Source organism: Phytophthora ramorum (genome assembly GCF_020800215.1).
Source record: "Phytophthora ramorum isolate Pr-102 chromosome Unknown Phyram_PR-102_s0002, whole genome shotgun sequence".
In the NCBI taxonomy this organism is placed as follows: Eukaryota; Oomycota; class Peronosporomycetes; order Peronosporales; family Peronosporaceae; genus Phytophthora; species Phytophthora ramorum.
Window position 1 is genome coordinate 2,479,156 of NW_027150648.1, and position 11,422 is coordinate 2,490,577.

Below are 11,422 nucleotides of genomic sequence, written 5' to 3' on the forward strand. Positions count from 1 at the left end.
TATTGACACCTTGCATGTTGGCGTTGTACTGAGCGACGCATTCTGGAGCAGGAAACGACTGGCTTTCGTTGCCAACCATGCGGACGACAGTCGTAGCATTTGTAGAGTCAGCATTTGAAACCAAGTTGACGACATTTCCGTCACACCACGACGCTGCCAACATACTGTGGTCGTGCGAGACAGACTGGCGATAGTCTCCACGGGTGCAGTCGTCCTTGTGCAGTATAGTGTGAGCTGGATAGTGCTTGCTATTTGCTCGGATGGTGCCTCGGCCATAAAGCCCCTTCAGCCGAAGCTCCTGGAGCAGTTGAACGCAGGTGTAATAGTTGCCCATATTGACGACGCGGTTCGTTCTAAACAGTGGCCTCGTCACCTCTAGCACATGCTGTCGGGTTTTCGATACTTTCTCCAGCCCCTCGCTCAAGTTTTGGGCATCAGCTCGATCGACTACACCACTCAGTCTGTCCAAAACGTCACTCCGGTTGCAGTGAAGCTTGTAATTCAACGCGATCCACGTCGAAGAGCAGCACACCATGTACAGCCTGAAATGATATTTTCCCGTCGGCTTCATGGGATTATACACGATCATGTGGCGGCCTTGACGCGAGCGGCACGCGACACTCGCTTCGTCGAGAGCAACATATCGTCCAACGTGAATATACTGACCGCCAGTAACCTTCAGCAAGTTTAGTAGTGGCCGGATGCGAGTTGCGGCATCTTTCTCTAGCGTGTTTGGAGTAGCATTAAAGCTCAGGCACCGACGGAGCAACTTGAACCGATGCAGGGGCATGATAGCGTCGAGAGATGTGGAAACGCCACCAAAAATAAGATCTTCGGCTTGAACACCCCAGTAATTTGCGTACTCGCCCTTGTTGTTCATTGCCATGAAAAACAAACTGCCCAGAAACACCATCAGCTCGTCGAGCGTGAACGGATTTATCATCCGGATGTTGTTCGCCACAGCGTACTTGTTCGTCTCATGCAAAACTTGGCGCCAAAGTAGAGGGGGATGTAGGCGAAGAAACTTGAGCTGGCAGAATGTTCGAACAAGTGCATGAACTCAGGACGCAAGCAGGTATTCGTCGATCCGTCGCTGTGCTGATACAGACTGCAACTTCACCCGGCGGAACGAATCGCATGCTTCGAACGGCTTCAACTTCTGCGAGGCAGGTTGGAAGCAATTCCGTAGGCTCGAAAGCCTCGAACACCTCTTCTTCTTCGCAATCCGAGTCATCCTCCTCGAAGTTGATGTCCTTCGTCGGATCAGGCCAAACCGGTATTCGCCAATCCGGGTTCTTCACTCGTGTTAGCGCAACGTAGTTCTTGATCCCAAGCTGCACAATGCCAACACTGATGTGCTCTACTGAGCTCTGGAATTGGCTGTCCAGCCAACGAATCTGAAAAAGAGAAGCGTGTTTTCCCTTCTTAACTTGGCGGTAGACTCGGCCAATAATGTAGGCAGCACCGATAGGCCGATAGACCTTCGCTTTCATCCATCGTTCCTTGTCCGGCGAGAACGCGACCAGCTTGCTCACGTACACGTCCTGCACCATGATGGGTGGTGTTCGTGTTGGCGTCGTTGTAGCACCCGTTACTCCACTGGTTGTTGCTCGCCCAGACTGTGGTGATTCGGGGATCGCTACTCTATCAGCTGGAACTCGGTCGCCGCGGCTAGCAGCAGCGCTCACAACGACTGCTCCAGCCGTGTCACCATTATCACCGCCACGCGCACCAGCTCCTGCAAAACCAGCAACACACCATTAGCTTATCTATTCCTGCTTGCACTCTGAGATCGAGCACCGCATTTCTAGTACCTGTGGCTCGAGCTGCACGCTCAGCAGCCCTCCCCCACGCGCACCACGTCCACCACGCGCACCACGCTCGTTCTCAATAGGCACAGCGACACCTGCCTGGTCGGCAGCACCTTCAGCGTCCACCATGACGTCGTCGGTCATGTCAACGATGCTGCCGTCAACTCCTGCATCAACACCAAACCCATAGTTAGCCACGGCACGCGCTCATTCCTCACGCTGCCTTTCGTCGCAAGTCGCACCTGCTGGGCCGGCGGCGCTTGCTACCGGACGAACCGTACCTTCTCGTCGTCTATCTACGTGCACTAGAGGCACGGTCACTACTGCTTGGTCGTGAGCGACAACCGCCGCTGTACTGACGCTTTCCATGACTTCATCGAATCTGACATCATTCTCTGCGTTACCAATGCACCCACCGTTAGTCAAACCACCAACAAACACAACGTTAGTCGCGTCACTCGCTGTTGTAGCCCAACTTCCCAAGACGCAACCGCACCTGCAGCGCTTGAGGCTTCCTGATCGGCGTCGCCATGCCTAGATCCTTGTCGGCGACGTTCGGCAGTGACTGCCTGTCCAGCAGCTCTGCCGGCAACGTCACCACTGTCTTCTCCACGTTGGGCTCCAACGCCTACGCCACAAACAAGTGCAACATTAGCCATACAGCTACCTAGCCACTTGCCATACCGCTGCATGCACAGACATAACGTCTTGCCTGTGTCTTGAACGGCTGCAGCTGCTGCGGCGTCACGGTTGCGCACCTCCTCGACATACCTCAGCACGGCCAGCTCGCCGAGAAGGAAATCAGCACCCTCTACACCATCATGCCTCCCCCCAGGCCGAATGTACTTGTAACGCGAGTCAAGACCCTTGCTGGACGGTTTCTTGGACGTCCATCCAGCTTTCTTCAGCGCGGCCCACGCGCCTTTGAACACTGCAACACCTCCGAGACTGTTGCCGGACTCCGCCGGTGTTGTATCGACACCAGATCCCGCGCGGCGGCGCTTGCTGGCGCCTACAGGACCGGTACACTTGCGCTTCTGCCCGGGCAGCGCTTCCGCCATATACGGCTCCTTTTCGAAATGAGAGAAGGAATCAGCTGGAAGGCTGATACGTGTCGTGTGTTTGTGGTCAATATAAAGGTTTCTAAATACATATATTGGATGAGTTTTTATTCTTTATACAAATGCAAACATACAAGCTATTAAGTCTGACGGTAGGGACCAAGCTTTGGGCGCCATGATTTGGCGCGAACAGCGTTTCATACGCAATCCCCCTTTTATAATACAGTGTGCAAGATATATGCACCAGTGTATTGCGTCGAAGATATTACGTAGTATACCTTAACGGAGTCATACGAACACGAAGATATATGCACCCATTGAGTGACCCGCACATTCATTGCTCTGCATTGCCGGGAATACAAACATACTGGCTGTGTAGCTGTACCTGAAGCGATTAGCTGTGAGAATGCTGGCGACAAAACGAGCCAGATACAGAGCTATAGCCAACTAGTCGCGTCCGGCAGAGAGTGGTGCGGTATATACGCGCCAATGGCGCGCGCGAAACCGAAGCGCACCAAAGGCGCACGCGAAAGCCGAAGCCGAGCATCATCCTCCGGCCAACGTTGGCGCGTCATCACCCAGAAAACGGTCGACGAGGCAAATATCTTCGTAAGTTTCGCTGTTATCTTTCCGTGGTCGAACGCTGTACCATTTCATTTTGACCAATCACAGTAGTAGAGGGCTGTTTCAGCTGGATCACACCAAATAATTCACTTATTAGCCAATCAACATGCAATCTAAAAGGGCGCAATTTGCGCCCTTTTAGGTTGGACATCATCAGTGCCGACTGCATCGTGTTTGATTTGCACACACGCCCCGTCTCTACCAACAACTAAAAGGGCGAATTTTGCGCCCTTTGAGTTTTATTGACTTGACTTTGTATAGTATAGTTCGTAGAGTCTATAGCAGCTCCTCGCGAAAGGGTTAATTCGCTGACTCAGGAATTGCGGCATCTAGAGGCAATGCGCGACGAGCTGCTGCTGCTATGCATGTTTACCTTGCTAAAGGTTCGGCGAAGGCCGATGCCGCACTCCAGCTGCGGTGAATCAACATAACTGTTAAAGAGCATCGCTTACATCTCCAACCCAGGGTACTTGTACTACCATTTGCATGCGCATTGTGACTTCTTCACGCTTAGTGTTCTGTAACCACGTGTACATCATAGAAACGGACACAAAATATATGTGAGCAGCATTAGATCCCCATCGAGTCAAATACTGTCAATCAGTGAATCCTAACAGAGAAAGAGGTCATATCCATTTTTACCGGCGCAATCGTCAGTCCCAATGATGCCTTTCATTCGGCCCACCGTTCGGGAGCTTGCATGTGCAACCGACACTGCTGAGATAGAGGGGAGGGAGATGATAAGGACCCTAGTGAGAGCGAGATCCGTGAGTGGGAGTTAGGCCAGGAGATCATAGTGTTGGACGGAGAAGAGTAGAGTGCTCGTGTGGAAGGCCTGGTGTTGTCAACAAGTTCGGACGATTATTCATTGCTGGATAGGGCCACAATCGACGGCATACTCTCCAATGATTTGTTTGAACAGCCGCAGGCTACGGGGCTGCAGACGTCGATTGTACCACACACACCCGGATCCAAGGAGGCCAGGTTTTTCTTCAGTACTGATAATGACGAAGCAGAAAAAGGTGAACACGATGACCACCAGGATGTCGAGGTTGGGGCCTACTGCGACACTACGGAGGATACTGTTTTGGATGACAGTGTGGAGAGATTTGCTGAAACTTGTGCTGAGATCAGGCCTCCGCTGATAGATCTAACTTTGACCGACTCGGACTCAGATGAGGAAGTACCACGTCCTCCGCGACGCAGATTGCGCTGCTTTGACGAATATTTTGAGGAGTTGACATTGGACGATGAAGGCGATAATACACAGCGGCCACTGCTTCCGACAGTACCAGCTGTTCATCCATGCACTGGGGCATTCAATATGTACAACCCTAGTGAACCTATTGATCCTGACGCTGAATACGATGTAAGCTCTATTATGGATAGAGCATACGAGAAGCCATATCGTGCGTATTTGGTGCAGGGATGCGATCCTAGGCGCCGCTTTATAGCGTCGTGGGTATGGGAATTATCGTTTCATGGCGGTGGCTTTGAAGCCGAAATGCGCCGGGTTGGTAAATGGAAAGATGGTTATCGTTCTCTAACATACGGGCAGTTCAATCAACGATTTCCGTCCACGTACACAGCTTCGAGTATTGGTAGATGATTTTACGACGCAGTTCGTTTGGCGTGCATAATTAACGGAGATCGAACTCTGGTTCCTGTGTCTAAAATTGAGCGATTTATTGAGGAGACCAAGATCGACGCATCAAAGGGGATATCTACCAGAGGCATTTGCAGCTTTGCAGGATGTTTGAAAAAACGTGGGGTCACGCTAGCTGTAAACAAATTCCAGGAAAACCTGCTTACAATAATTTGCACGATCTGGCGAGATACCCGCTTCCTGCAGGTGTGTATGTTGTTGGAGCTTCATGTGTATGAAGCATTGAGCACTGTTTTGTACTACGCGTACATGAAGACGATGTTCCGGCTAGATCGGTATTTGATGATTTGAATGAAAAAAGGAAGTAGAGGAGAATTCCGAGGAGCCATTGGCTCACTTACAATGGATTCTACAAGTGGGATTCATCCGCAAAGTAGGGCGTGTCGGCTCCGTTAAACGGTTCCAGAAGAAACCGAGGAAGCTTAAAAAAAACGGTTTGCTTAACCAGTGCATAGTAAGTAAGGATTAATATAACAACTCACTTTCTATGATTTGATGAGTCAACAATATGCATTCCTCAAGCATTTTTCTAAACTGACTTTTCGTTGCACAAGCACAAATGGCTGACTTCAGCGTTCACTCCTGTTATATGGGCTCGTCTGCCGCTCTTGGATTTTGCTGCTACCTGCGGAAATTTAAAAGATTGAGGCTTTCCGGCGATGGTCACAGAACCGTAACAATCATATCTTGCGGTGTACATTTGCGTTCGGCATGGTTTCCCCTTTCTCAACTAAAGCAAAATGAACTCGTTGTGGAGACTCCAAACTGGGCCTTCCTTGGGGAGGCTTTCAATAAATATATTTTGAACTGACATTCCAGAAAGCGGCAAATATCTCTATCAGTTGGGTAGCCAATTCCGATCTTTCATTGCCCGTTAAGTGAGCACCCTAGTCGTTTCCAATCAGCGTTGGTGGATATTTGCTCATAATCGATTTACCCAATATTGGTGACAGGATGGTTAGTGAGCTGGTTCCTGATTTGTGGTTGTCCCGAGCGATTAGAGCTGCCCGAGCATATCCGGGAAGACGGGCTGGAGTGCAAGGTGGAATGCAGCGTCTTCCGTGTGGCGGACTTTCAGTAAATATATTTGGAACTGACGTTCCAGGAATCGGCAATTGTCTTTATCATGCGGTCTGGACAGCAGCAGAATTGGGTGTTCGTCGGCTGTTTGGTGTGGCAGCCTCAACGCATATATATACACTGAGAGTTATGGTTGGTGTAGAGATCTTGCGCTTGCTCGAAGAAGGTCAACATAAACTTCATAGCGCTTTTGGGCATGAACCATTGCATGTGGGCGACCTGGTTGCTCGTTCAAACCAATATTTGGAATATTCGGGGGTGATACCGCTTTCGGCGATGACGTGCATGCTGAAACGCCAGATTGCTACTTTGTGTGCTGATGGAATACGTTATTACCCCCAGTAAGTTTGGTTCTCTAACGAAAGATCCTTTGAATGAAGACCCGTTTGTAATCTATCACTGTGTAGCCGGTCGTATCACTGAATACCTTTCGCTCGATGCACGAAATCACTACATTGCAGTTTGCTTTCCAGATAGCGAGGAACGACACCGTTTTGTAGAACTGATTCGGCACCGCTGCAATATACATCCACAAAAGGTTCTTCCATGCACATCTAAAGCGGTATCCCGAGGGTGACCTTTGTGGGATCACGTGGAGAGTGGAAAACGAAAAGCAAATGCTATGAGAGTATGTTTCAGTCGCCAGTCGACAAGATCTACTCCTGGTTGCGCGTGCTTATGAATGACCATTCGTACTTTCGGGATAACCACATTCGGGTTGACGAATCTGAAACGGCAAAAGTCGCTTTAGCTACCTTGGAATCGACCATGTACGATGAAGTGGAGATTATGGAAAGTGAAAGAGCTAAAATGATGGAAGATAATAAAATGGTGGAACATTTTGGCGAGGAATACAAGAAGGACGATGTGAACGTGCCCATTATTTAGAAATATGCCGTATTAAAAGATGGTGACAGTTTGGATCTGTCTGTAAAAAATGCAGCGGTCGACGCGATGTTAACGATGCTTGATGAAAAACTGCCAGAGACAGCTGAGCCCCCTGTAGTCACTGTTACACGTGGTGAAGAACCTATTACGGAGTGGTCCCAAAATGGAGAAATGATAGCAGCAGCGTTTCCGCGTCTTTTTATGAAAGGCGGAAAGTTCCTCCCTCATGGTACCTGGCCTACGAAACTAATAAGGCACTTAATGCGGTACTACGACGGGAAATTTAAAAAGGATACTGCCTTGGCAGCTACTCTATTCAATCAGTTTCAACACCACACTGCTGTAACGAGAGCGGCACATGTCGGATCGACTCGAACTGCAGTTCTCGTGCGTGGCAAATTCACAAGAATTTAGAGATGTGCTTATCAAGGCCAAGATAAATCCTGAATCGGCTCAATCAAAGCGAGTAAATGCGTATTTACTACGAATATTGGCGCTGGTCGGAGGTTGTGTACCTTTTTCTCCGTTCGAGCGTGCAACCGCACGGCCGAAAACAGGTGCGTTGAGAGCTCGATATGGGATACCTCAGTGCTGGGTTACCGTTGCAACCCCATCACTTCATGATCTTGAGCTACATTGCATTGCTGCACTTCGAGAATACCATGCTTGGAACCAACCAAACGTCATTTTTCAGCAAAAGGAGTGCCTTCATGATAATTTATCCGATTCTGTACGGTCCAGTGCCCGAGGAAGATTGGCAATTTCAAATGCATATCCGGCTTTGGCAGAACGTGTTTTCCAAAGGTGCACAAGTAAAAATTTTAATGCCAATGTACGCTCTGACATAGCCCGTGACACAAGAGTTTCTCGAGATTTCAGTCAAAGAAAATTGGGGGTCTATGGAACGATAGCAGCTCATGCTGCTATGGTGGAGCCTCAAGTTGATGGTAATGAGCGATGACCAGTAATTGCATAGGCTATGAGGTATTGAGACCATTCATGCGCCCCAGAAAAAACTGTTGATCGTTCTAGTTGCTAAATATTTCCCAATTCGTCTGAGAGTCATCGGCTCGGCTTGGGTATTTTATATTGTGCTCCGTCGCACTTAGCAGAGCCGACGCAGCACCTTTGAGGGCAGCGTCATCTTTCGTCATGTAAGTTTGCTGGTATTCCTCAATCATGTCACCAGAATCTTCACCATTGATTAACGACGAGTTTGTGTGTGAGGCGGTTAGTGCCGCAAGTTAAAGATTCGTTTCAACGACATTAGTATCGGTTGCCGGTCGTGTAATTTCCCATACCAAAGGCCCTTCAGAATGTGGGCCGAAACGCTCACCTTTCACATACGAATAACCGTTGTCGATGGAACGGATGATGTGCGACCGTAATTTGTACCCAACTACTAAACAGGTGACTCCTGCACGCGCGTTACCTTTGTATTCTCGTATCACAATCAGTGGACATGTTGGCCCTTCATATACAGCGGGTGGGCAAAGTCAGCCCCCCCTATGTTCAATACGATCGTCATTTTATCAACGTTTCAACTGCAAGATGCTTAATACGACGTGTGGCCGCCATTGCTAGCTAACACCGCTTTCAACTCTTCGGCATCGACAGAACACACTTTTTACTACGACAATATTATCCTAAATTTTCTTTAGCTTCACCTTAAGATCGTCAATGGACGTTGCCGGATTCTTGTTCAACTCGTTCTTCATGGTGAACCAGACATTTTCGATGGGGTTGAGGTCGGGGCTCTGGGGTGGGTGACCCAGCGAAATTAGCTGCAGCTCCCGGAGGCATCCAGCGGTCAGCTTGGCGGTATGGGCCGGCGCGTTGTCATGAACGAACAGGGTCTCACCAGAAAGGCCCAAGAACTGCTTTGCAATAGAAATTTCCTTGCGCAACAAGCGTCTGTAATAGTCGCCTGTCACCGACTTCTTGCAGAAGTGAAGCGTTCCTACGCCGTCAGCAGTGATGGAACTCCACACCATCAAGGACTTCCTGCTTGACTTGAACGTGGGCACAACACAGCGCTGGTCAAACGCTTCGTGAGGCCTTCTCCGCACGGAAATCCGGCCAGACGTGTCGTGAAGTTCCACAGACGCCTCATCGCTGAATAGCACTCGACCCCACCACTCCGAAGCCATATTGTCAAACCTCTTGGCGTACGCAGCGCGAAGCCGGCGGTGTCTACAAATCAGGAACGGTTTCTTCCGAGCCGATCTCACGTGCATTCAAGCATCCCGAACCCGTTCACGGACGACTGTACGCGATACTGGCTTGCCGATGTCCTTGGCTACCTGTGCAGCGACGACTGCTGCGCTAACAAAGCGGTCACGTTCGACTTTACGAACGATCCTTCGATCAACGCGGGCATCGGTTCGCCGAGGTCGCCCAGCACGCCGTGGTATGGTACTGTGGCTGTGCTTTTTGTATAAGCTGATGATTAAGCGCACGCTGTCCCGAGGAATGCAGAGGTGTTTGCTTATCCTCTTGTATCCCAGTTTCTCCTTCTGCTACTTGATGACGACTCGATCTCGGAGGTGTTGAGTGTAGCGGGGCTACACATTCGGTTCACCTCCTACCTTGGTCAACCTGAATGTATCCCTTAGTGCATGTTGCACTAAGGTAGGAGGTGAACCGACTGTGTAGCCCCGCTACATCCCCCCCCCCCCCCGCAACTGCAGTAGGCATTCAATAGTCAATATCAATCACACAAATTCTTCGTTACTCACTTGTTCATTCTTCATTATGTCCCCTGTAACATAGATGGAGCCTCCTCCGCCTCAACTACCCCCCCCCCCCCCCCCCCCCGCGCGCAAGTCGCAGAGACGCTCCCAAGAAGAAACTAAAATCCTCTAATGACGTACTCGAGAAACCTGTCAAACCGTCTCACACGACTGCTCCGAAGAATACAAAGACCAAACGAGTGGAAGCACCTACTGGCGAATTATCCAAGCTACCAGCCGCTGGAACCAAGGCTGACATCGAACTAATTGATAATCATGATCGCATGTCTTCAGCCACTCCAGTAACTCAAAATTCACATCCTCCTCTCCGAGCAGGTGTTCTGAGTGATCAAGTAGCCCACAGAAAAAGAACAATGATTGACGATCCAGGCATCAATGTACCCCCCAAAACGCAATGCAAAGTATCGTCTTCACTTATGACCAGCAATGATACTACAGATGCTGACAACCAGCAGCTTATTTCCCGTGACCAAGGAATCGTGCCAGCAGTTCCTCTTGAGAACTGCACTGCTCAGTCATCAGAAGTGAAGCCGACGCTTGCTACACCTCAACGAGCTCAAGGCAATACCGACACTCATCCACATTGCCCGTTTATGTTGTCCAAGATTTAGATCCGGAGCTAAAAACACCATGGACTTTTGTTGGCCACATTCTGGCGCGGAATCCTATTCTCGCTTACAAATCGTGGTGTGGAAGTGGCAACTTATTTGAAGTTTACGCGACTGATACAAGCGGGGTCACTATATGCGTGACGATCTTTAACGAAGGTGTCGACAAATTTTACGACACGTTTGCTCCTGGTATTATATGTTCTTTTTCTACCGGGCGAATCAAATCTGCAAACACTGCGTTCGCTCCGCGCGATTCAACTAACGAACTTTCCTTTGGAGGGAACGCCGATATTTACGAAGTGAAGAAGACTGCTGACTACCCCGATCCTTCTCTTCGATACACAAAACTTGCCGATTTACCGATTGCAGAGGCCTCCATATATCCAACCATCTCCGGTGTGATTGTCGAAATTGGTCCTCTGAGAAAGATCACAACTCGCGCGGGAAGACAAGCTACTAAGCGCGATATCCTGTTGGCAGACGATTCCGACGCGGAAATATTATGCACCGTATGGGGACAGCTCGCTGAGGAAATCCAAGAATCCCTGCAAGGCCACATCATTCTGATCAAGGACGGCCAAATATCCGACTACAACAACGTACGCTCTATTAACGTGAGTGTTGAATCTACCGTGCTCTACGAGCCGTCCATATCCCGAACTGCCGAACTGCAACGCTGGTTTGCTGACCTCTCCCCCGGACACAGCTTCGTCTCCCTCCACGGATAGCTTATCACGAAGTCCGTCTCCCTTCTCCAATATCGTGCTGGTTTACATTTTATATTTCTTCCAAAGTAATCTAAGCCATTTCAATCATTTCTACAACATAACAGCACAACCAGCACAACTCTCTAGTTCCCTGTTGAAGGCCCGAATAGTAAATCGGTCCCCTCCAAGATGCGGAGCTAAAACAGGCGGTAAAAAGGTTG

At 49.6% G+C, this 11,422-nt stretch overlaps 1 protein-coding gene across 1 annotated transcript; it reads right to left on the reverse strand.

The window, feature by feature from the left end:
* Nucleotides 1-1,684: 1,684 nt before the first annotated feature.
* Nucleotides 1,685-3,422, reverse strand: KRP23_2205 (uncharacterized protein; the record flags this gene model as incomplete). The annotated part of the gene is made up of 5 exons (XM_067886911.1): nucleotides 1,685-1,738; nucleotides 1,815-1,978; nucleotides 2,054-2,206; nucleotides 2,298-2,439; nucleotides 3,399-3,422. 5 exons carry the CDS (start codon nucleotides 3,420-3,422, stop codon nucleotides 1,685-1,687), a joined length of 537 nt encoding a protein of 178 aa, XP_067749548.1.
* Between the last annotated feature and the right edge of the window lie 8,000 nt (nucleotides 3,423-11,422).